At 36.1% G+C, this 27,611-nt stretch overlaps 2 protein-coding genes across 2 annotated transcripts in view; one reads left to right on the forward strand and one right to left on the reverse strand.

Moving 5' to 3' along the window:
• LOC139724892 (uncharacterized) overlaps positions 1-27,611 on the reverse strand; it is a 93,705-nt gene that overhangs the window by 6,620 nt on the left and 59,474 nt on the right. The window contains exons 8-16 of the mRNA XM_071636015.1: positions 19,138-19,440; positions 18,485-18,550; positions 16,703-16,831; positions 15,941-15,968; positions 6,238-6,299; positions 4,484-4,654; positions 3,852-3,947; positions 2,381-2,562; positions 1,223-1,327 (exon numbers count right to left, since the gene is read on the reverse strand). Of these exons, the coding sequence (XP_071492116.1) occupies positions 1,223-1,327; positions 2,381-2,562; positions 3,852-3,947; positions 4,484-4,654; positions 6,238-6,299; positions 15,941-15,968; positions 16,703-16,831; positions 18,485-18,550; positions 19,138-19,440 (1,142 nt within the window). The remainder of the gene's footprint in view (positions 1-1,222; positions 1,328-2,380; positions 2,563-3,851; positions 3,948-4,483; positions 4,655-6,237; positions 6,300-15,940; positions 15,969-16,702; positions 16,832-18,484; positions 18,551-19,137; positions 19,441-27,611) is intronic.
• Positions 25,143-25,859, forward strand: LOC139724878 (uncharacterized). Its single transcript, XM_071636000.1, has one exon. The coding sequence runs from the start codon at positions 25,143-25,145 to the stop codon at positions 25,857-25,859; it is 717 nt and encodes a 238-aa protein (XP_071492101.1).

Consider the following 27,611-nt stretch of genomic DNA (forward strand, 5'->3'; position numbering starts at 1 on the left):
GATGGCCAAATTTTGGTTGAGATGAAGATTCAGCTTTTAACATTTTGCGAGTTACTTAGAAACTAGTTTATGAAATGTTACAGAGCGTATAATTTAAAGAAGAATTCGAGGTTTATTTGATGCAAATTGGTTTTGAAATGGCTGAGATATCCAAGAACAAAGTAACAAATGCGTAAAACAAGCCTATAACAGAGTGTATAATTCAAAGAATACTTCAAAGTTTATTTGATGCAAATTTGTTTTGAAGTGGCTGAGATATCTAGAAACAGAGTAAAACAAAGCGATCCTTATAAAAGGTGCATGGTCCAATCTTTTATTTGGATCACTTTGTTTGGATATCTCAGCCAATTTCAAAACCAATTTTCATCAAATAAACTTTTAATTTCTCTTAGAATGATATGCTCTTTCATATTTCATAAGAGGTTTCTCATTATCTCAAACAAAATCTTCATCAAAAAAGTTGGAAGCCTGAAGCCCCATTTCAACCGAAACTGTATCATCCTTTTAAGCTATAGTCGCAGTTCCTCGGACTTAAAAATAATTCAAATTTATTTCACATGCTAAAAAGAAAACATCACGTTCATCACGTTCACAATAAAAACAGAAGAGAAAATATATACAAACATAGCACGTGAGGGATCAGTAAAGGTCGTATGAAGCCTATCGAGGCCGATTCCCTTACAAACAATAAATAGGACGCAATTTCCATCAAATACAATGTATACATTAAGGAACAAAAACAACAAAGAAGCATCAAAACAATAAAAAAGGGGAAAAAGTAGCAAAATTATTACAATAATTATTCAATTGCACTTCGGATTAAAAACATTATGTATTTACGTTTAAAAGATGACAGTGTTGGATTCTCTTTGATAAAAGTTGGTAACTCATTCCAGCTTAATTAAGAAGAGAACGGAGTAGGCCTATTTCTCTTTTTGTTTTTCGCACAAGCTTGCTTTTTCGCACAAGCTTGCTTTTTCGCACAAGCTTGCTTTTTCGAATGGATTGAGACAGTATGTGGCATCAAAGTGATTCATTCAGGATTTATTTTCTATTATTTATCTTACTTTTTTTCAGGAGAAACATTATTTTTCATAGTTGTGTGTATTTTTCTTATTTATGATTATTTCAGGAAAAAGGAAAGACATCCTTGTTATCTGTGTATCTGTTCACTGTTAGTAATCATGTTCTGAGGAGCATATTATGTGATTCTTTTACTTACATTTCCAGCGGGTAAGATGCATGATGTCATCCCGTAGTCAGAAATCTTGCAGACTCTGTCTTCCGTCATCAGAATAGTGTGTGCACACAGGTTTCCATGGACAATCTAAGGGTGATAGTAAATTTTGATTACTTTGATGAGAAATCTATGAACTACAGACTTTTTTAAAAAAACCTTATTTTCAAAACACTGTCGGAAAGGTCAAAAATAGATAAAATGGGCCAAAGTTACAAGATACTCTGTAATTTGGTCTACAGAGTTATATCTTACGCATCTATGGACGAAAATGTGCGGGGGAATTTAACCTGCAGAGAAGTAGATGCTTGTGGGGGTAGGTTCCAATGATGGGAGTTATATCTGTTCGTGTGTGTGTGTGTGTGCATGTGTGTTCAAGGATAGGTTGTTAGGACTCGACGAATAAAGACAAAAACTGGATTGATGCAAATCTATGAAGGAGACGCGAAATGAGAAACACAAGCTCATCAAAATAGTACACCACGTCTCGTGTATTCACATTAAGTGAATCAATCAAGTCCGCCTCTCTTAACGGCGAAGTTGTCATGCACGATTAAGATCAAGCAAGAATAAAATCTAATCCAGAGAGGGCAATTTTACAAGGCATTTCATGGCATTGGTTAGGGACAAATAATCATGTAGGCCTACACAGAGAGCATATCATATAGGAATTGCAAGATATTTTGACAAATGTTTGGGATTAAAGAAAAAAATCATATTTGATATAGGCCTACTTCAGTACATTGTTTTTTATCTTTGATAATGCAAGGTTGCATTGCTTTTGTGTAATCATAATATTCAAATGCATGTATAATTGCACCTTTGCTTATTAGAAATGAAATAAAATGAAATGAAAAAGAAGAAGAACGAGGTTCAGTCTGGCTTGTTTTAAATCGCTCTGGCACGTAACTTGCGATATATTTTGCCTGTTTTTACTCAACAAAAACAAAAGGCAGAACTATTTCATTCACAATTTCCAATCGCTGGGGTTATGACAACGTCTATAAAGCCGTTAGGGGCCTACGATGGAAGCAAAATAAAAACGTTCACTCATTACACACTCAGAAATAATCGTATAAACAGTTTGTGAGTCTGCATTATATCAAAAAGATTAACGTTTGCCTTTTTTGTGTGTAAAATCACCTTGTTGGACGCAAGAAATTCCATCCCTTTTGCCACTTGCCAGGCGTACTTCAGTAACTGGGATTCATCAAAGCGGGGTCTTGGTCGCTTGATGTTGCCGTACGGAGATTTTGAGGACTGGAGATTAAACTGAAGAAAAGTCAGCAGTGTCCCACCGGAAACAAACTCGTATATGATGGTGCCTGTATGACGTCAGAATATTTGTATTCACATAAATCAATAAGCGAGCTCCCTCGTAGAGACATTATGTTGAATATCTAATAATACCTTTTGATTTGTTTAAGATTTATCATGGTCTGATTTTATGTTAGTATTGCTTGGGGAAAAAATAATTTTTTTAAAATAGCTGCCCATTTTTTGTTCTCTCTTCCTTTCCTTTTCTTTTTAGAACAACGCCTGTTCAGTTTATAAAAAGTTTTAGCTCTTATTTCTTGAATATTACTAACGTAATAAACATGTATGTAGCAAATCAATGACATCTAACGTTATTGTAATTAACTGAATAAAGAAATCAATCTGTTTTAACTGTTTTTTTTTCTAAAAAAACAACAACTGTACAGTGTATCGACTATTCATTCTTAGAAAAAAAAAATTGTGAGGAATGAAATGTAACAACCTGAGTAAATTGTCACTCTTCTCTCTCTTTCTCTCGCGCTCTCTCTCTCTCTCTCTCACACACACACACATACACACACATTTACTCTTTTAATTATTTAGACACAAGTTTGCATCAAATTGTCTTATTACAACGAAAAATATTACTATTGATACGAAATCTTCCGTTCAATCAACGTAAGTGGTATTTCATTGACTTCATTGGCTCAACTGATATTCTAACTCTAGTACAAACAAACAACAGTGAAACAAACAACAGTCAGGTCATCTAAGTATGCGACCATTAACTTGGCGGGAAAAATACGTCAATAATAATGATAGTGTTGTTACAACAATGTATACATTATCATACTGTTTGATTTCAAATTCTTCCTTACTGTTGAAAAAATGTGATTTTTTTTCTCTCATCTTTTTGTTTCATTGTAATGAATATTGTATGTATGTATTATCTTAAACGTTGATTGTATACCACATGTTTTTTTCCTGTATTTGATACGAACTTCCTGAAAGTACAAGAATTTTAACCCGTTTATAAATAAAGCAAACAAGCAAATAATTAAGAGGTAGCATTGGAAAAGTTAGAAAAAACGAACGAACAAAAAACCAAGCAAAACAGAAAAAAAAATGATTTATTCGTCCACGGCCAACTGTGTTCCTGTTTATAACCGCCATACAGGTGTAATTAAGGGTGACGTCCGAAAAATCCACTTGAACTGGCCATAACAGACGGTTTCAAAACGGGTCATTTTATGCTTGTAATCCCAGGTGACTTTTGTCTGTGTGTCTCTATTTATTTGGTGTGATCTGTATTTTTGTGTGTTTTTCTTTTCCATGGAAACATATTAGGAGTACTTACGATATTCGTTACAATATCCCAGACACCTCACAATATAGAGATTGTGTGGGAGTTCTTGCAAATATTTCACCACTTGCATAAGGTCTTGAATATTTTCTGCACAGCGGAAATACGACGAGGTAAAATGTCATTATGATGATTAGATATGCTGCATCAAACTTTCAGAATGAAACAAATATAATTGTTATCTCAAACCACTGTAAGAATGCACTATAACCGGAGAGATTAATATTTAACTCAATCAGAGAAAATAAGATTACTTTTATTATGACAAATTACCACGTTGTCCCTTCCCAACCAGTCGTTCATTTGTTATCTAGAAAATCCAGAACAATAACAATAACAACAATAACAACAAACATCTTCAAAAACATTAGAGGCAGGATGTCTGGAATTCCTCCCATACCCCGCAATCATAGACAATATAAATCTATCTATATATTCAAAAAGAGATTTAGAGATAATGATTATGAAATGGGATGCATGGCTGGCAATTGAATACGTGAATATAAGAACGACCATGTTACATATACATCATGTGCATGTACAGGAAGGAATGCAGTTTAAATAAAACTATTTAATCAATGAAATAAAATATCATGTAATTTCATAAAAGTAGTTATAGTCATAACCTGTGATCTGCCTCAGGGCTACCGAAGTCACTCCCTCTTTTGAGCGCAGTTCACCCTTCCACACGTCGCCGAACTTCCCCGTGCCGATGCAACCAAGCCCAGAAAAGAACGTCAAATTTTCAGATTCTACTGCAGCCGTGCTTGGTGTAAGTTGTTGATACACAGCCCTACCTGTTAATCAAAAACAAATACATCGTCATGTTTCTCTTGACAGTCTATACCTTCTTTTCTTCACTTTTAGTGAATTTGAATGCTCCGATAGTGAATTCGAGTAACCGGATTTTGAATTTGATTGCGGATTCAGTGCTGCGAGCGTGGAATGCTTGAAATCGAACGATGGGAATAACGAACTTGAATGAAAAAAAAAATATGAAATTTTTCGGTAAAACCTTTGTTATTATTCTGAAGGAACAAATACCTGTTTTCACGGATGCATTTTCTTTTTCTGAATCATAAGAAATACCTTGATTACGTTATTGTCTGTGAATTCGTACTAAATCAACACCTTTGCTAATTAGTACATATCAGTATGTATATATATATATATATATATATAGGCCCATTATTGATTTTCTTTCTCTCTCTCTCTCTCTCTCTCTCTCTCTCTTTTTGGCCTGAGTGAGCGTAAGTAAGAGGAGACAGGACGGCTTCGGGGATAATCTCCACTACTTCTTCCAAAAAAAAAAAAAAGGAAAAAATGGACGGCGACGATACAAGTTTTATTTCATGAAGTACTGTAATAACCTGGCACAACAAAATAGTACATATTAAAAGGCAATATATTAAGGAATGATGGGGAATGTTAATAGCAGTTACATTTTCTCTCAAGATCTTACTAGTCTGTAATAACCATGACCGTGCAAATTTTAAGGGAGGGGAGCAAGAATACCTAAAAATGTCGAGAAGTTAACACGCAAACAACGGTGTTTTTGCAATCTAGGAATCGGAGTATACTCGCGCACACTTTTGGCAATTTTTGCACAAACACTCACACATGCACACACAAATAAAGATCTTTAAAGTACCAGGGGGTTAGAGTCGGTAACTTACGCGATAACACATTAGTAACTCCCCTCTCGTATTACTCATTTCTTCATTTTGCTAACATCCGGATACCCTATTCAACTACGCCCTCTTCATTGATTTATTAAATAGATGGCGCTGTTCATTCTGTCGGTCTCGTGAGCCTTCTTTGCCCAGTGTCGTCGGTCTCGTGAACCTCTTTTGCGTGGTGTCGGTCTCGTGGGCTTTGTTTGCGTAGTGTTGGTTTCATGAGCCTCTTTTGCGCAGTGACGGTCTCGAGGGGTCTATTTCAGTATCGAACTCATGGGCTGTAAAACCCGTGGGCTCATTTTACTTGATGTCGAACTCGTAGGCTGTATGACTCGTGGGCTGTATGACTCGTGGGTGTCGGTCTCGTGACGTGTACTCGTGATTTATCATGTGTGTTCAGGGTATGCCAATAAGCACTAGAAACACATACACGTCCACACACACGCACGAATACACACACAAACCCACACTTGTATTATTATGTTAGCTGCAAAGCCAAGAATGATTAGATTTACTGAGAAGAATAATTGGCGCATTTTGTCTTAAATATTTGGTCTCCACTTGATATTGTTATCATGCATGCAAAAATGAAAATCAAATATACATGAACACGATGAAATGATGGCTGATAGCTAAAGAGTTATTGATTTTTATGCCTTCAAAACAACAATATTAATGTGTGTTAAAAGGCGACACTCTACCTTTGGTTCCGCTTTCGATCATCTCATACGTGCTGTTCTCGTTGTCTCCGGATATGCCTGTCCTATAGTACAAACAGGGGCAAAATGGATGAGGTGTGAATATTAGTGTAATTTTGTACTTATACAAGACAAGCGATACTGGAAACGTATGAACTTGATTTTGGAATCAATTGAAAGGAATTATACCGTATGCCATTTGCAGATGAAATAAAAATCAAGCTTTAGTGTTTCAAAATCATTCTAAGTGTGAGTTAGGGATAGAAACAACAAATGTCAAAATATTAATCAGTAAAATCAATGTTAAGTATAATTGCTAAAATGTACAAAATGTGAACCATGGTTATAACATTTTTTTTCTAGAACACTGTAGAATAAACCATCTACAGTTATGGTTTATTGAGAAAAAATAGTGATATACGCCTTATTGAGATTTTTCTGTTTGTAGTATATATGGCAGGGTGTTTCGTGAAGCAATTAACCTTCACATATGCATCAAATGTGATAACTTCCCTTCCTCCAGTTAGATCGCTTCGGTATGAGTACTGTATTGCTTCTCAATAACTTATTCATTATGTCATAATCATGTTCTTTATGTCTTCTTCTATCTTTCCCCGTTCATCCACCTCTCCGCCTTTCTTTCTCTGTCAATCTCTAAGTCTATACCGCGAATATGTAAATATTATGTGTATATAGTTTTATATCAAATATCATATTGTGTAGGTAACCTACGATGTTTATTGTGTATTTATAGAATATTTCCAAAGATACAATTTGACTTCTGATATAAATTGTCTGCAGGGAGAGTTTGATATCGCAATGATCTTTGTTGTGAGATCTTAACTGTCCGATGCGGCCACAGTAATTTGTAAACAATCTATACTCTGTATGACTTGCTATATTCTTTCCATCTCTTCTTGTCTGATTTCAGCAATTCTTAAGCAAATGTTCACGACCATGTCATGGTCCATGTGTTGTTCTTGTTTTAAATATGGATGAAATTGATTTATGTCCACATGAAAATGTCCAATGTCGGTATTATTTACCTGACGAGTTCAATTCAGAATTTAGCAATAATTAACATTCTTTCAGTGTATTACACGTTAATGCTCGCAGTCTTCTAAGAAATTATGAAAATATGCAACTACTGTTATCAGCGATTAATATGAAGTTTTCAGTTATTGGTGTCACAGAAACATGGCTTAACGACAAATCTCCCCCATTATATAACATTGATGGATATTCTGTTGTCCGTTCGGATAGAAAATGCAGACGAGGAGGCGGAGTCGCCCTGTTCCTTTCACACTCTTTATCGTTTAAAGTAAGGCCTGATTTGATATACAACGGAAATGAATTTAGCCGTGATTGCATAAGTGTTGAAAGTAATATGTGCAATAGAAGAAATATAATACTTTGTGTAATATATAGGCCCCCTCACACAGATAGTAATCTATATTTGGAAAATTTTGATGTTTTATTAGAGTTGATCAATCAGGAAAACAAAGATGTATACGTGATCGATTGGCGATTTTAATATTGATCTTTTGAATCAAGATAATAATGTTAAGAACAAATTTTGCAATATTTTGCAAGCAAATTTTTGTAATATCACAATCGATAAGCCCTCAAGAATTACGGTCAACTCATCAACATTGATTGATAATATTTTTACAAATATTGATACAGATTATTCAAAATCTGGTCTTCCGTGTAGTGATATTTCTGATCATTTACCTATATCTTTAATCTGTGACGACACACAATATTCCCATGTCAAGCAAACAGAACGTAAGAAGACGCGCAAATTCACATCAGGAAATATAAATCATTACTAAACGACGATTTAATCACGGGAAAATGGGATGATGTATTACTTTGCACAGACCCAAATATTGCTTTATGATACGTTCTGGAATATATTTCTTTCTTATTTCGACAAAGATATCCCCACAATTGAAAAGAAAAACAATAGAAAAATCAAAAATCCTTGGATAACAAAGGAGATCTGTCGATCAATTAAGAAAAAAAAAATGTATTATATAAATATAGCTTACGGTATTCTAATAATGATATTGTTGATCGATATAGATTATATAGAAATAAATTGACACAAATCATAAGGCTTTCCCGCAGAATGTATTACACGGAAACCTTTAAAAACGCTATTGGAAACATGTCAGCCACGTGGAAAGTTATTAACTAGAGAGGGGCCGTCAAAGGCGGCAGACCCACGCCTAAGTACAAAGTCGGGGTAAACATAATGTGCATTCGGTCATCTACCAGAATTCGGCCACTTAATTGCCAGTGTGCTTTATCACCAGCCAGTGAGTTCTACCAAAGATCGTACACTTCAGTGTACGATCTTTGGTTCTACAGTCACATCACACGCAAATCACATAATTACACATACGGTATTAACACTCATTCACGTACAGGAAAGTCCTTAAGTCTCCTCCAAAAATCCATCAAAAATCCCAAATTCCACCGTCAAAAGTGCAGAATCGGAACTTTTCCAAGCGCGCGCGAATTAAGTCCAGTTTTAAGAGTATTGTCTACGCGACGGGTCGCGGAAAAAGCGCTAAAAATCGAGAAATACGCCGTTTTCTTGCGGGATATTTTAATAGCAAGCCGAGAGTGTGATGATATCAAAGGTCGTATGAGTGTACGATCTTTGATGGTATCCACAAAAGCAAAAAAGAAAAACAAAATTTACGTACCCCCTAGGTCTATGATTAGTGTCTACGGGAATTTTCAAATTATGCGTGTACGGACAACGAGCGCCGCAACGTCCCCGGTGCTTGTGATGATCATTGACTGAGCACGCATAGCAGTGTGACTGCGACCGAGCGTGCAATGTTAATTTATCATTATCAAAGGTCGTATGAGTGTACGATCTTTGATGGTATATTTACGTATAGGCAATTACCCCTATGATTAGTGTCTACGGGTCAATGCTACAAATGTCTAACCAGTATTAGCGCCGACGTCCCCGGTGCAATTTTGCCCACAGTGTAGACAGCATTTTCATTTTTGAGCGCGCATCGTGCATTTAGCAAAATGCTCCTACGAAAAAAACAATCAAATTTGAAAAATCATCAAAATACGGGCCAGTTTGTGATGACGGAGAACGAAATATCTAGAAGGACATTTTAGGCCTAAACCAATTCACGAACATTAGTCGGAGTGAGTTTATCTTCGCAAAGTGAGAAACGGGAAATTTTTGTACCACACTTCAAGGTCATTGAAATCATCGATTCTTTCCTGTCATTATATTCCCTGAACATTTCGTTCCGGTCTTGTTATGATGAAATGCCGAGCGTGGGTAATGAGGTTATTGGTAACGTCTTACGTCTCCTATAGATGTGGCGTGCTATTTTAATGAGTAAATTGTCCTGTCAAGTACAGATTTTTCGCAGTATTTAGGTACGTCAAATGACAGATTACAGTGAGATCTTTGACATTGTACATTCATTGAAATCAAGTTATACACATGATGAAATGAGCACGTAAAGCAAATTGTTGGTACAACTCTCGACTCGACTGGTATATTTCCAAATGCATGTAAAATTGCAAAAGTTATTCCAGTATACAAAAGAGATGACTCCTCTCTTATATCCAATTCCCGTCCTCTCTCTATTCTTCCTAGTCTTTCTAAGGTAATAGAAAGGCTTGTTTATAACAGACTGTATGATTGTTTGATTCAGAATGATATACTTAATCAAGAAAAATACGGTTTCAGGAAATTTCATTCTGGAGATATGGCACTAGCCCAATTGTACAGGATTTGATAGAGTGTCGACTGCCTTAGCTGAACAAAAACATGTCATTGGTGTTTTCATGGGCCTAAGCAAGGCATTCGACACTCTTGACCACACTATCCTTATACGTAAATTGCATTGCTATGAAGTTCGTGGTATTCCACTAGAATGGTTTAAAGATTATTTATCGAATAGAAAGCAATATGTGTACTATGAATATATTAACTCTCAAGTATTACCTATACAATGCGGTGTCCCACAAGAACCCATATTGGGACCGCCACTATTTCTGGTGTATATAAATGATATTTCTAATTGATATAATGTTTGTGTTACTGCTATATAATGTTTACCGATGACACCAACGTATTCTGTTCCAATTCTGATTTTCATTCCCTTCTAAGAACTTTTGCTACTGAATTACCGAAATTATCTACATGGCTTAAGAGTAATAGATTATCATTCAACTGAAAAAAAAAAACAAATTTTATTGATTTTCATAATAAGAAGCATATAAATGAACTGCAACATTTGAATATTATGGTGCATGGTATACCATTGGAACAAAAAGAAAGTATCAAATTTCTCGGAATTTACATAAATGAAAATATGAAATAGAACTCTCATGTGCAATACATCTCTGATAAAGTGTCTCGTAACGTTGGTATACTCCATAAGCTTATAAGTATTATGTCCCTAAGAGTATTTTATTTATGTTATATAACTCGTTGATATTATCGTTCATTTCATATTGTAACATTGTATGGGCAACATCAAAAAGTCACATTGATGATATATTACTTCTACTACAAAAAAGCTATACGTATATGTACCAACTCAGGTTATCGAGACCATTCAAATCCTTTATTCGCAAAATTAAAAACACTCAAGGTAAATGACTTTTTTTTTGTTGCAAAATTCACTCTTTATGTTTCGTTTACATAATGGTCAGTTGCTATCTTCCTTCTTCTCACTATTTCAATCACACAAGGACATACACTCTTATCCCACGAGACAATCTGATAAATTTCATTTATATAATCCTAAAGCAGTGATGGCTCTAAAATCTATCAGCACACCGGACACGATGTTTGGAACTCTCTTCCTTCTGAAATTCGAAGTTTAAAGTCCTTGTATTCTTTTAGGAAAGCTGTAAAAACAATGTTACTTTTTCAGTATCAGTGATTTCGTTATCATTGTTAGTGTATAATACACGAAATTCCTTCGTAGGAGTATCGCCGCATTTCATCTATTATGTAATCATGTATCCAACCATGAACTGTAACTGTTCACCTGTACCTCGGTGAGAAACATTTTGTCATGCCTTACTGATCAGTGACCCAGGTGAACTAACTTTGTGTAAACCTTTAGTGAAAGCAGACATACCTCTCCCTTCCCTTTCTCCTTTCTACTATCCTACCTCTATGCAAGTCATCCCTCCCTCCTATTTTTCTACGTGTATTATGTACGAGGGCTGCACGCAAATCAAACCACGCTTAAACTGTGGCCCTACTGTATTATTAGGTGATCCGAGTATCCTCTCGGATCACCTTTTGTTAGGTGATCCGAGTATCCTCTCGGATCACCTTCTGTATCTGTACTGATTCTTTGTTCTTCTTTTTATTAGGTGATCCGAGTATCCTCTCGGATCACCTTCTGTATCTGTACTGATTCTTTAAGTTAAAGTCAAGTTCTATTGATATGTTTCATAAAATGTACTCACGTTCATATTAAACGAGCGCGTACGCGCGCGTTGAAATTTTAACATGCTCCAATCAAGCTCAAAATTGTTTTGCACACGTTTCAGGTCATTTAAAGTATTTCAAAAAAAAATCGACGGACGCGTACGTGCGCGTACATATACACACGCACAGCTCATATACAATGGAAATTTCCCGTTTTTTTACACGGATCGAATGTATGAAATGTCAAGGAATATTTCTACCAAGTTTCAAGTCAATCCGACTCAATATGACGTCATACGGGCCCGTCAAAGTTGAAATTCCGCGCGCGCGTCAATGGCGATATACAGTGCAACTATGCCAGAAAACCGCCAATTTTAAATCCGATTTTACTCGTCAGGATGGACGATGACCCCCCATTTTCTTTACATATTTTGAAAGCTGATGAGTTGTACATGTCATTTCATGGGATGGCAATGCTGGCAAAATGATTAAAAGATATCAAATTTCTTAATAAAGTAAAAAAAGTAAATTTTCAAAATGACGTCATCAAATTTCAAGTTTACTCGAGCGTATCTCACTTATCCTTGGCCAATTTTCACCCAGATTTCAGTATGCTGTAGCTTATTTAATGCTCTATCAGTTTTAATCATCAAATTTTTCGCTGGATGAAATCTTCACCTCGTAAAAATAGATTGAAGGTAACCTTGTCAAATTTGACCCATTTGCGAGGTATCTCTATAGGCGTGCAGTTTTTCTTGAAAAGAAAATTAACATGACTGTCTTTATCGAGCACTATCTCACTTATCCTACGGTGAATTTCTCCAGATTTTAATATGTTGTAGCTGAGACTTTGCGCTATCGGCAATGTGTCCTCTGTTATTTCAAACGCCGTCGAAATCACGTCGAAAAACTTCTCTTAAATTAAAGCTTAGCTTCGATTTATTTTCATATTTCTTTGCAATAACACATGAAAGACATTCCCTAGTACCCCATATGTTGCACATGTTTTGTTCATGTGACGTACATTATTTTATAAGGTAACAACTACTTGATCGGACACCATCTTGGTTATGTAATTTAGGGTCAAAGGTCATAAATGTTTCATCTTGTATCTTGGTGAATACCTGTCCTATCTTTCCCATATTTTGCACACGTATAGACGATGTCGCGAGAATCATTTCACAAAATGAACCCCTTTTCCTCAGATGCCATCTTGGGAGTGTAAAGGTGGTTCAAAGGTCATATGTATTTGTTGCTGTATCATCGTTATCTAGTGTATACAGAATTAGTACCAAAGGTGGCAGACATGACTCACTTTTCTAAATGAGAATCCAAACATCACACGGCCAATGTCTCTAAACACAGATGAAACCTGTTTGGTCATGCCTATTGCGATCAGGACTCGAATCATTGATAAAAAAACAATCGGATCACCTTAATTTGTCAGTAATGACAAATTACAACCACTATTTCATCAGGGCCCTGTTGCATAATAAAAAAAATTGGATCACCTTAATTTGTCAGTGATGACAAATTACAATCTCTCGTTCTTCTTTATTCATTTCTTTATTTCTCCCCAAAAGTTGTGCAGAGGTCAGCTCAGAAAGTACTCTGCCTATCAATTTCAAAATTATACCATGTACATGCATCATGTCCTAAAGACAACAAATCTAATGTATCATTGTGATCAGTCGACCGTGACGTCACTATGACGTCATTATATGAAAACACATTCTCAATCATATCTAATTAATGGAATGGAATTTTTCAATGAAATTTGCGTCACATATATTTCAACTTATGCGCATTCTACTCATATTCTCAAAATTCATATTTTTTTAAAAACGTGCGCGTACGCGCGCGTTGAAATATTTGCATACTCCAATCGAGCTCAAAATTTTTTTGCACACGTTTCAGACCATTTAGAGCATTTTTTGAAAAATTGAAAAATTGGACGGACGCGTACGCGCGCGCGCATATGCGCACGCACAGCTCATATGTCATAGAAATTTCCCGTTTTTTCACACTTATCGGATGCCTGAAATGTCAAGGAATATTTCTGCCAAGTTTCAAGTCAATCCGATTCAATATGACGTCATACGGGCCCGTCAAAGTTGAAATTCCGCGCGCGCGTCAATGGCGATATACAGTGCAACTATGCAAAAAAAACCCGCCAATTTTAAATCCGATTTTACTCGTCAGGATGGACGATGACCCCCCATTTTCTTTACATATTCTGAAAGCTGATGAGTTGTACATGTCATTTTATGGGTTGGCGATGCTGGCAAAATGATTAAAAGATATCAAATTTCTTAATAAAATAATAAAAAGTTAATTTTCAGAATGACGTCATCAAATTTCAAGTTCACTCGAGCGTATCTCACTAATCCTTGGCCAATTTTCACCCAGATTTCAGTATGTAGTAGCTTATTAAATGTTCTTTCATTAATGTAATAACAACATTTTGATTGGATGACGGCATCACCTCGTGAAAAGGGATTGAAAGTAATCTTGTCAAATTTGACCAGTTTACGTGTTATCTCTATGAGAGTGCAGTTTTTCTGGAAATGAAAATTGACATGACTATCTTTATCGAGCACTAGCTCACCCACCATTCGGTAAAATTCTCCCACATTTTCCTATGTTGTAGCTGAGACTTTACGCTATCGTGAGTGTGCCCTGTGTTTTTTCATACGATGTCGGGATCACGTCAAAAATTTTGGTTGAAATTAAAGCTTATCTTCGATGTATTGAAATATTTCTTTCTTTCTGCAACTTTCTTTGCAATATTTCAAGAAAACAGCCTCTATCACTTCCATATTTTGCACATGTTTAGTTCATGTCACGTACATTATTTCATAAAATAACAACTACTTGATCGGACACCATCTTGGGTATGTAAATTAGGGTCAAAGGTCATAAATGTTTCATCCTGTATCTTGGTGAATACATGTTCTATCTTTCCCATATTTAGCACACGCAAAGACCATGTTACAAGGATCATTTCACAAAATAACCACTTTTTGCTCAGATGCCATCTTGTCTGTGCAAATTGGGGTCAAAGGTCATATGTACTTCTTTCTGTATCTTCGTTATGACGCGTTATCTCTATGGGAGGGAATTTTTCTACATGTGAAAATTGACATGATTGTCTTTATCGAGGACTAGCTCACTTAACCTTCGGTGAATTTCTCTCAGATTTTAATATGTTGTAGCTGAGACTTTACGCTATCGTAATTGTGCCCTTTGTTTTTTCATACGATGTCGGGATCATGTCAAAAAGTTTGGTTGAAATTAAAGCTTATCTTCGATGTATTGAGATATTTCTTCCTTTCTACAACTTTCTTTGCAATAAATCAAGAAAAACAGCCCCTATCACCCCCATATTTTGCACATGTTTAGTTCATGTCACGTACATTATTTCATAAAATTACAACTACTTGATCGGACAACATCTTGGGTATGTAAATTAGGGTCAAATGCCATAAATGTTTCATCTTGTATCTTGGTGAATACCTGTCCTACCTTTGCCATATTTTGCACACGTATAGACGATGTCGCAAGAATCATTTCAGAAAATAATCACTTTTTGCTCAGACGCCATCTTGGGTGTGCAAAGTGGGGTCAAAGGTCAAATATACTTCATTCTGTATCTTCGTTATAGTGTATACAGAATTTGGTACCCTACCAAACATGGCAGATATGACTTCCTTTTCTAAATGAGAATCCAAACATCACACGGCCAATGTATCTAAACACAGATGAAACTTGTATGGTCATGCCTATTGCGATCAGGACTCGAATCATTGATTAAAAAAAATATCGGATCACCTTAATTTGTCAGTGATGACAAATTACAATCTCTAGTTCATTGTACGCTTATATTGCTGATATACGTTTCTGCTGTACAGTGTGTAAAGGCAATGAAGAAAAAAAATATTTTGTTAACAACTGATGATTACTAGTATGTACAATGGCTCCAACAATGTATGTATATATACATGTACATGTATGTTCATGTACAATGATAATACAGGAATCGACAAATCAAATCAATTTAAATCAAATCAAAACTCGAACATTTGTTTTATATCATTGCTCCCAATGGTAAACAGTATATACCTTTAAGTTAAACATAGTTTCTCATTGCAGGCGAGATCTAGCCCCTACCACCTTCATCGTGGCCACTGAAAGATAACTGTTTTTCTTTGGAATAACAAAAAGTGAAATGCTGGAGAAACAGGTGATGTGTACGTTTCTTACCTTGCCCGAGTCTCTGATGTACTTAATACTGGAAGAGAGAGAAAAGAACAGAAAGAGCTAGGTGCAATAATTTTTGTAATTATTGTATTCACATCGTATTAGAGTAAATTACATAAATCTAATTTATGCAATTCTTGTCATATAATTCTTGTAATTACGGAATGTCAAGGTAGGTCATGTACTCTATGAAATTTTATTTGGCCTTTGCCCGTGAAATGTTGTTTCATGACTACATGTATGTTGGTGTAATTGTAAAACCATATTATATTTTCATTTTCAATCTGTTTATAGGGCATATACTATGGTCAAGTGAAGGGATGGAAAGAGTATTTGCACAAAAAGGTGGACCAACACATACACAAACACAAATGCACATTGAAGTGGCACAATGTAGCCAATAGGCTACATATTTCGTCATGATCAGGATTGTTTTCCATTTTATCAACCTGTTAAATTTGTTTTAAAAAGCGACCACGTGTGTGCCAAGTAACGGTTTAAGTTATAAATACTCGACAGGCAGAGCCCAGAACAGTCATCACTACCCAAACTTATCGATTTACTATAGCTATAACAGAAATATGACATACAATTATAGATAATATTATATAGTATTCAGATAATAATGAATAGATAATGAAAAGTTTATGATGATGATGATAATAATAATAATAATGATGATAATGATAATGATATCAATAATAACAATGACAACAATGTATAAGATTATGAATCATAATTATGTAACAATACATTCCTATCAACCTTGACTGGATGCTTTGCTCTGTTTGTAGAACTGTAGAACATTCACTGTTATGGAAACAGCAAGCAGTACACCCATGATTGAGACGGCGGCTATCATACCAGACGAGGGGCAGTCACAAGCACACGCGTCTAGGTTACAAATATAACAAGCACACAAAATAGAAAGTGAGTATAATGTGTCACAACTATGATTAACGTTGTTGCTATAAATGCAAGTTTTCACTCTGGAAAAAATGGTGGCAAGTTCTACAAGTTTGTATTAATTGCTTGCTAGACAGTCTAGCACTAGCAAAGGAACATAGCCATTGTCACTGTATCTAGATCGTGTGGAAGAACAGTCATTATTTTGCAGATATGGCTGAACGGGCAATCCCCCGTTTCTTCATACTGTTACGTATATACAATGTATATGCAACTTCTTTTGTATTTATTTTTCTTCTGAAGACGGAAATAAAAACAAACAAACAGTCTCATTATTTTTGTTAGAGTGCTATTGACAAAACTGATTATTATAATTAACATTTGTAAATTGTTAGTTCAATAATTGTCATAATCGGATATTTTCATGATTGCAAACACAGGCAAACATATTTTTGTGTTCTTGATGATCTTTCCTGCTATCTCTAAAATTTTCCAGGATGATACGGCTATACTCTGTAATTTTCTTTCCAAATTTATCTCATTTTTGAAGATAGAGAGATTTTGTAATGTGCGATTCATCAATGATTTGAATAAGTATGTGTGTGTGTGTGTGTGTTTGTAATTTTTTTTTATTATCAGAATGGATTATTTCGTAAAAGAATTGCAAAATCGTATCCCGAAGGCTAAAATACATTGGAAAGACATATAAATACTACCAAATTGAATACAAAACATTGAACCGTCGTACATAACATCCGCAACAGAAATCACAATTAAACAATCATGAAATATATTGCACGAAAAATTACCACATAGTACTCCACAGAAAAGAGCAAAACAAATCCGAAAATCTATTCATATATCACAAGTGTATAAGTTCGTATGAGTATGTTTCAATCAATACTTATTTACCCCCCTCAAAAAAAAAAAATATATATATATAATATATATATATATATATATATATATATACTTAAAAATGGATTACTAAAAAAATGGATAACTGAAAAGCGTGTAGGGCACACTGATTTGTTGATTTGTTTATGCGCTATGTAGAAGCTCTGGTATCATTATAATTATTTTTTATTATTACAAGCTGCCATGTGAAACATCATGATAAGAATTTGTAGAGTTAACCCATTCGGGCGTGAATGGTCAAATATAGAATAAACAAATTGATCTTTTAATGAACACAAAGGCATGCCATCACTTTGATCTCAAATCAGGTTTTTAAGTATAGAATTAACATCAAAATGGTTTCAACATTGGATAAAAATGATGACTTTAAATCTCACTTTCTCTCTTATTTCGAGTCTGAGGAAGAGCGTTATACATCAATATTGCCACCTGTAACTTTCTACTGAAATGTGATTTGGAAACGTCTTATCCCGGCCTTGCATTTTACACCTTTATCGATATTATGTTTTGTATTATTTTATGTAACATTATATCATGTAACATTTGTATGCAAATGTAAATGAACATTCACAAAGCTAATAATGTATCGATGAAAAATAGTTGCATCTCTTTCTCAATTTGATCAAAGTATGAGTTTGAAAAGGGTAAGTACTTCACAGTCACTAAAGAATAACGACAAATTAATGATAAAGGATATAAGAAAGTCAGAAACCTTACTCCTACCTGGTGGTGATTCTGACATCTGGACTGACGTTTCCCCACTAGTGGTCGGTCTGACTCCTGTATCGGCTAGATGTATTGATGATACACACACCAAAAAACAACAAAAACACGACAGATTTATTTGCAATATGCGTTAATGGTTTGTGTTAGAATTGACACTTTGTTTTTATACCTGTACAATGTATAAAAACCTCCGTTTCTCTTTCACAAACACTGATTATTTCGAGGCTTTCAGCCAAACAAGCTTGCTTTCATGTAGGTCCCGTCATACTTCTTTTTGTACAATTCCCCATTTCGATTTCGACCAGCTATCATTACCATTACTGTGTTATTATCATCTATGCATGTTTTTTGTTTGTTTTGTACATTGTTGACAAGGTAAAAGAACTTGTGCTATTATCTTTGATGTAATATTGATATATGAGAAGTATGAAATAAAATGAAGTTTAACTATGATTGTAAAAGGATTGTTTACCTTTTGGAAGCAAGCTCTTCATATAATACAAACATTCACAGTATTAGATGTCAGGATAATAAACTTACAAATTGAATCTTGAGTGTAAAATTAATATTAGTATTTAAATACAAAGAAAGACAAAGAAATCAAACGTAGCTGATCATGATAAGTAATTCGACACCGACATTTGACTTACAGTGAAGATTGAGAAATACGCTCTGTCGCTGGTTTAGACTGGCCACCTGATACCCGGTGGTCTCACATCGTAGAGACTGGCCATCATTTTGCCTTGCCGCAGTGAAGGTAAACGTGCTCGTTGTATCGGTCAAGTCTGAATTACAGCTAGGAACACTTGTTGGCGGGTCAACTGTCTGCTGTACATTGTTTAGATACCATTCAATGTCTACTGCTGCTCGGCTTCCCTCGGCTCTGCACACAGCTTCATACGTTTCCCCAGCGATCAGAGTAGAATTCAACATTAACGTCAAAGTTGGTCTCACTATTAAATGATAAAACGTGATATCTGAAATTTTACCGTGGGGCAAAAGAATACTAGTCTTCATAGTATGGTATTAGTGATGACTCTCGTGATAAAAGACAATTGAGAATGTGATTTTCGCCTTTCCAACTCCGAAGCCTGAAGATTATAAACGGTCGTTTTCGAAGTGATCACTTGATTATATTGTGTGTCATGTTTTAGCGATGTTTTTGCTTGAAGATACGCTTATCATTATTGAAGTCTCAAAGTCAATATGGTGGGGAGGAAGACTAAGTCAAATGACTGGGGGAAAGTGGATCTAAGCAATATAGGATGTGACCATGACAAGGATGGTCACGACACTTCAGCCATCTGCCGGTCACGAAACTAAACTTCACCAGTGTAAAACTGGTTACAGCTCATTATTCCGAAGGTTCGTTATTCCGAAAGCTCTTTAGTCAGAAGATTCGTTATTCCGAAGGTTCATTATTCCGAATTTCATTTTCGGATTAACGAATCTCCGGAATAACGAACCTTCGGAATAACGCCACAAATGTTCGGAATAACGAACCCTTTTTCATTTTCGGATTAACGAACCTCTAGGTATAGGGAATTTGTGTGTTTTGCATTAACGACCCTTCGGAATAACGACCCTTCCGAATAGCGAACCTTCGGAATAACGAACAGCAACCTGCTACTACACTCTTTGTTAAGGGTTGTCTTCATTCTGTATATGATAGATAAAACCTTAAGTTTACATTGAGAAAGAAAGCAAAGTCTATTCCGATTTTCAAACCTATTAAATTGATTAAAAATAAAATGAGGTGACATTCATTCATCTAAATATTTTCAAAAATTTTATTGCACTTGTTTATCTCGTGAACTTCTCTCTGCCTCTCATTGGCTCTTCTTGTTCTTCGTTGTCTTGTAATGTCATTGTTCTCTCTTCCTTATATGACGTCGTGTCTCTTGTGTATTATCAATGAATGTATCTATTATACATGGGTATGTATGCCTGTCATAATGTACCATTGTGTTGTCTTTTCCGTGTACAAACGGCTCAACCCCTAGTGTCTGTAGCTTGTAACACAGTAATTGGTAGTGTCTTAATTCGGTTTTGTTGTTGTTGTTGTTGTATTCGGAAATAATTACTGACTATAATTATATTTTTCCATAAATGTTGATTTTTTAAATATATTAAACATGAATCAATTTCGGATGATATTTAGTACACATTAAGACTTAAGGTTGTGTCCCACGTCTTACAAGCTTTGATCTTATAAAGTGGGTCACTTATTCCATTCCAGAATATTAACTTTTCTGTCAGCCTTCAAAAGTGTGCATTGCTATTTTTTTTTTGTTTTTTTTTTGGGGGGGGGGTGTTATCGAAATTGTATGCATAGTTAATTACACTTTATGATATACTGTACTCTTATCATGTATTTCTTACAATAATTGTGTAATATAAGCTTTGTAGTTCGTTTAGATATTTGTGGATAAATGAAAATGTCAATTAACTGAAGTGAACTGAACTGAATTTGCCATCTTTGAACTTTTTTTCACACATTTCTGATTTTGCTTACGCCACACGCGTGATTTCAAACATGTTCTTTCAAATTCGTTAGGACAACAAGAAGTCTTAAAATGCTGAAACATTGACTGATCTAATTCACGTGCAGAATTAACTTATTTTGTCTGTAAAATTACTTGAACTTACACAACTTATTTTCTGTAAATATTTGTCAACATTTAAGTACATACTTCACATCATGCCATAGAATGTCACTTCCATCTTTGTCTTCATTATTTCACTGGACAAAGAAACATTGTTCTTGAAACATATTCATACTTTTTTCTTAGCGAATATATTCCATCTTCCTGATATGACAACTGTGTTAACATGAACACAGGGTTCCGATTGTGTATACTTCTTTTTTCTCCCGTTTTTTCTCCCAGCAACTTCTGTCATGGTTTTATCAAAACATGTACGTACTGATTGCTGCAATATGCATGATGTGACATTATCACATTAACAGGTTGATATTCATTATTTCATTGATTTATGTTTCTGCTATTATCATATCGTATGATATGACTGTATGAAGATCGAGATGCACCACGGATGGCAAATTATCAACAAATAATGACACTAATATAAGTTAATAGCAAGGATCAAATGATCTTATAACCAAGTGTTGACGATAATGATGAAAACAGGTTATATTATACTTAGCATTAAAAAAAAGCAATGTGGGTATCCTCCTCATATTTCATACCGCTCTCTTTATCGGACATTACGGCAACCTCAATTTGTACATACGTATATCAACTGGCAGCCTGTCCAAAGACTGGGAAAGGCTCAAACCTAAGACAATCTCGTGAAAAAACAACAAACAAACACTTACGATGAATGATCCGTGTGCATGTATCGTAGGTGTTCTTTGTTTTTGTTCGTGTGTTTGTTTTGTTTGGTTTCGTGTGTGTAGTGGGGGGATGGGGTTGTGTGCGTGCTTAGGATTAATTCGGTAACGACTACGAGAAAAACAACCAGGTACAATGTAAGCCGCATGAAGGAGCTTTGTAAACAACGCTTTTGCATGCAATATGTGGCAGTTCGTGTAGAAATGCCATTTTGTTTCCTTTTATTAATTTGAAACTCAAATCAGTGATTTAGGTACAACATAAGTTGTTCAATATTCTTTATTATATCAATAAACAATGTAACATGAAAGGCCTAGGTTGTCTCCTGGATTGAACAGGAGGCACAAGGCGAAGACAAAGGACAATACAGACTTAGGGTCTTAAGGACCCTAAGGCTTAAGGATGTCATAGCATGGTTTCATTTGACAAAAGGGATAAGATTTATTCAAAACATACCGAGAAAAAGTGCGGGTGATACGGACAAATACGACCAGATGCGAATACTTGCGTCCACTTGCGGATATTCTTACGAATTGGCACATAATAGTTCTGAAAACTTGCGGAGAGTTGCGGATATTTTCGGATAGTTAGGGATAGTTACAGATTGCTATAGATAATTATGGACAGTATTGTTTTCTGTGACGATCCCTGCTAAGTCAGTGTGTTATGACAGCAAGGTTATCACATATTATACTGTCTTACATTGTGCACTGGCATGACTGGGGAAAACTGAAATTCAATTACGTACAATTTGTGAAAAAATCGTAATCCTTTAATTTGCTTTGCAGTGATAAAAGATATATGAAATTTTGAACTTGAGGTTTAAATTTTATTTGTGCAACTCAAATATGAATAAACTTCATAAATGTAAAGAATACATAGCATAATTATACCACAAATATAATACAATATAGATCGAAGTTAAACATTAGAGTAAGAAAATTATTACTTACAGTCATGGAATAGACAAACTGTGATTACGCTGACGTTGTGCAGCGATATTCATGACTTATTGGGTTATGCTAAGGAGATTTTTATAATAAAGCAATGCTTATTAAATTTCAAGAAAAAAAGACATCAAGACATTAAAACACCCCTCCCACACCCAAGTACAATATATATACAAAAAAAAATGTAATATACATTCCATGGAGCGTAAAGTGGGTAAGACTATAGAGAAATACCAAATTCGTTCTCATTTTTTCAAGTTGATTTATTTCATTTCCATCAAACAAAATAATTAGAAATACAATGAAACACTCGAATACACAGATGTCATGAAATCAGTACCACAATGCGATGAACAGAATAACATTGTAAAAGAGATACAGGTAAATTATCAACAGAGATACAAATAACTGTTACGTCACTGTGGTGAATGCATAAACAATATTGCTGAAAATGGAGGGGACTGCTAAAAAAACAGGGCTTGTAGAATGCAGTCCCCTCATACAGAAAAACATACAATAGCAAAAACCAACAACAACAACAACAACAATTTCCCTTAACGGTAGTAAAAAAAAAGACAGACAGAGAAATACACACATACATGCACACATACCAACTCACATAAACAAACACAAAGAGGCTCTCTTGTAAGGAAAGATTGATGAGAGGATAGAAAGATAGTAAGGAAGGTAGGAAGTCCGAGGTGGACGGGGGGGGGGGGGGGGGGGGGGGAGGAGAGGGAAATGGTGGGTCATAACCAGGCGGCACTGGAGGCACAGGCTCGCTGATAAACAAAGAGTAGTGAGGTTACCAACGCAACAATAGAGATAGAGGGCGCTATGGACTGAGACGCACGCGGCAATTTCGTTTGTCTCGCAAAAGTAACAAAATTTCACCAAATTGGGACGTCTACTTCATTTTTTCGGGTCTCACATTCTAACAAAACGACAAAGTTAGAAACATCGCCTGAGGATGGACCAACAAAAATCTGCTCGGCCGCAACGGTTAGCCGCTACAAAGGCAAAAAACTATGGTCCTTCTGTGAGAAAACCCGCAACCCAGGTACGTGCAAACAGCCCGTCAAGTCCGAACCCGAAGGTCACTAACCCTGCACCCATGACTCCGGCCGCTTCCCAGCGAGAGTCGTTGGAAGGCCAAACAGCCAGCGATGCGGAATCTGTTGAACTGGTGCTTGATGACGTCACAAATATGGCTGTCGCATCCACGACGGTAACCAACCCAACGCACCCAGATCTTCTTCTTCTTCTTCTTCTGATTAAGTCTGCCTCCTTCAATAGACTGAAGATTCTTGCAGACTGGTGCTATTTACATTATAATACAATTTATTTACAGATATTTACAAGCACATAGAAAATTTGACGAAAATACTAGCCACTGTGATCAACCGTTAGACGGTTTCGAAATGATCCCACAGATGGCGCTGAAACAATTTCTGACGACAGGGAATTCCAGTTCCTTACAGTTCTTGGGAAGAACGAATGGCGATGCGATTCAGTTCTCGAATATGGTACCTGGTAGGAGTGTGGTTGCGAGGCTCTCGTTAACTGAGTAGCCTGTTTGATGATATAGTCCTGTGCTGAAAGAGGAGTGAGATTATTGTGTATTTTGTACATCATAATTAGCCTGTCATTTTCTCTGCGCTGTTCCAGAGTGGTCCAATTAAGTTCTTGTAGCATTTTGGTGACACTCGAGGTGTTATGGTGGCGATTTAAAGTGAATCGCGCAGCTCTTCTCTGGACCATTTCCACTTGGTGGATTAGGTTCTTGGTAGATGGGTCCCAAACTGTGGAAGCATACTCAACAATTGGTCGAACCAACGTTTTGTAAGCTGTGGCTTTAACATCAGATTCTATGCGAAGATTGCGTTTTAGAAATGCAAGCACGTTATTGGCTTTATTGACAGTATTGTTAATGTGTTGGGTCCACTTCAAATCAGAAGTGATGGTTACACCCAAGTACTTCACGGATTCAACAGATTCAAGAGGGGCGTTATTTAGATGATACACGTGTTGCACCTTACTTCTTTTCCTGGATATTGTCAAAACCTTACACTTATCTGTGTTCAAATCCATCATCCATTTTTCGCCCAGTCACCAATTTTGTTTAGGTCCTCTTAAAGATTTTGCGTATGATGTTGATTGTCGATGGTCATGTAAGAAATTGCATCATCGGCAAAAAGGCGAACCTTTGACGCGAGACCATCAGGCAAGTCATTGATGTAAAGTAGAAAGAGGCAAGGCCCAAGAACCGACCCCTGAGGCACTCCAGATCCTACCGCTACTGAAGAAGATTTAATACCATCCAAAACAACCCTCTGACTTCGAGGCACCACTATGCCCGCCGACAAGGAAGCACTGGCCTCTGCACCTCCCAATGTGCAAACCCCTGGAAGCTTGGACGCATATTTCAAGGAAGCTACCAGCGGATTCAATAAAATGATCCAAGACGCTGTCGACAAGTTCCTTGGGAAGTTGAGCGATCTTGAGGCCAACATTGAAGCTTCTATCCAATTTGAGAGCAAACGGGTCGATGATCTCGAAGTCAAACAAAAGGAAATGGAAGGTAGAATGAAAAGAATGGAAAAAGAAATTGCCAAACTCCGCTCCGAAGTATTGAAGAACAAAGCGGAAACAAACAAAACCGAAAGAATATCTAGGAGGAATAACATCCGCATCGTGGGAATCCCTGAAACACCAAATGACCAGAGGGAAGACTGCGCCCACATCGTCGAAGACATCCTGCGGTCCAAATTCAAGATGACCACAAAGGTGGAGCGAGCTCATCGTGATGGTCGCAAGGTGGAAGGTCGTCCCAGGCACATCTTGATAAAGTTTCTCTCATACAGAGAAAAAGTAGATGTCATCCGTCGTGCCAGGGAAATCCTAAAGGACGAGCGATATTTCATGATCGACGACTTGACGCAGACTGACCTGGAAGAAAAACAGAAATGGAAGAAACAAGTCCAAGAAATGTACAGCAAAGGTACCAAGTTGAGATTCTCTGCCGGAAAATGGCGCCAAACCGGAGGCGCTCCCTTTAATTTCGAGTGAGTAGTCATCTCCTATATACATTTCTTTTAACTTCAACTGAAGTTTTGTGTACCCTACAGAGAAGATCACTAACATTGGCCCAGTTGTACATGATTATGATATGACAGATACTTATTGTCCAGCATGAGTAACTCAGAAATCATAGTTTTAGGTATACCTATTGCACTAAAAAAATTCTTACAACCTCAACTGAAGTTTTGTGTAGCCTATTACAGAGAAGATCAGTAACATTGGCCCAGTTGTACATGATGATGCTATGATAGATACTTATTGTCCTACATGAGTAACTCGGAAATTATATTTTAGGTATACTTATTGCACTCAAAAATTCTTATAACTTCAACTGAAGTTTTGTGTACCCTACAGAGAAGATCAGTAACATTCGCCCAGTTGTACATGATTATGATATGATAGATACCTATTGTCCTGCATGAGCAACTCAGAAATTATATTTTAGGTATACTTATTGCACTCAAAAATGCAATGATGTTGGTTTAATTAAAATGTGCGTATTGGTTTTTCATTAGGTATACCTATTGCGCTCAAAAATTCAATGACGTTGGTTTGGTTAAAATATGCGCACTGGTTTCCTTATAAAAACACACCGGTTTTTGCATGATTACAAATATTCCGGTTTTCATTACACTAAATTGAAGTGGTAGAAGTAAATGAATCCAAAGTTTACTAGAATTGCTGTCAACGTACAGTGCCAAATGTATATTAAGATACTAAAGTGAAATGGTAGAAGACAATGAATCCAAAATGTACTAGAATTGCTGTCAACTTGCAGTGCCAAATGTATATCAAGATACTGTATTTTTCTTCTTTTTTTCTCCTTTTGTTCAGGATGGCATCTGCAAATGGGTACCATCCGAACTGAATACAATATCAGCCGAGTATTATATTTTTCTCTACTTATGCAATGAACCGGCTGCACAGTGTATTACAGCAGGTGTGACTTGCTCAAATTTGGTTTGTGTCTTGAACCAGCTGCACAGTGTATTACAACCCTTCAGCAGTTAACGTACGCAAGCTACATTTCACTATCATTAATGAAACACGCTTAAGCATGACTATTCAGTTTGTATAGTTGCCCAGGGTGAATTATACAGTCGGATCTTTTTGTTCAGTATGGCATCTGCAAATGGGTGCCATCTGAACTGAATTCAGTATCAGCCGAGTATCACATTTTTCTCCACTCACGCAATGAATCGGCTGCACAGTGTATTACAGCAGGTGTAACTTGCTCAAATTTGGTGTGTCTTGGTTACTAGTGTTGCCCCTGGCAACCTTGTTCTTATCCTAAATCATGTAAAGAGTTCCTCAGTGTTAGTCTTGTTGGCGCATAGGGAGTGGGTGATGTTTTGCTCTCCAACTGTGGGAGAGGAGAAATCCGTATTGAATGAATGATAAAAAAACCCGGTTTACTTATAGATGTTCCTGGTAAACAAGTCCATTACTGGTTTCCTCCAAATGGATTCCTCAAGTATAGGTTTCCTTTTAGGCTGTAGGAGTTTTACCTGGCCGACATGACGGTTGTCAAGTCACTTCATTGTGATTAGAGTCTGCACGATGTCATGATCCATCCCAACCAAATCTAAATGTATGAAGTGATAAATACATATATATATATGTATACACATATATATTTCAATCAATTGGTAGCTCAATTCAGAACCTTAACAGCCGATGTTTTGAAAATAGAGCTATTAGTATGCTCCCAAATTACCCAACCTTTTAGCAGTCAACGTA

Source organism: Diadema antillarum, unplaced genomic scaffold (assembly GCF_040938485.1).
Source record: "Diadema antillarum isolate AM-2024a unplaced genomic scaffold, OU_Dant_1.0 seq00000002_RagTag, whole genome shotgun sequence".
In the NCBI taxonomy this organism is placed as follows: domain Eukaryota; kingdom Metazoa; phylum Echinodermata; class Echinoidea; order Diadematoida; family Diadematidae; genus Diadema; species Diadema antillarum.

Coding starts and splice junctions, on each gene's coding strand:
- LOC139724878 (XM_071636000.1), top strand. CDS start 25,143: ATGCCCGCCGACAAGGAAGCACTGGCCTCTGCACCTCCCAATGTGCAA.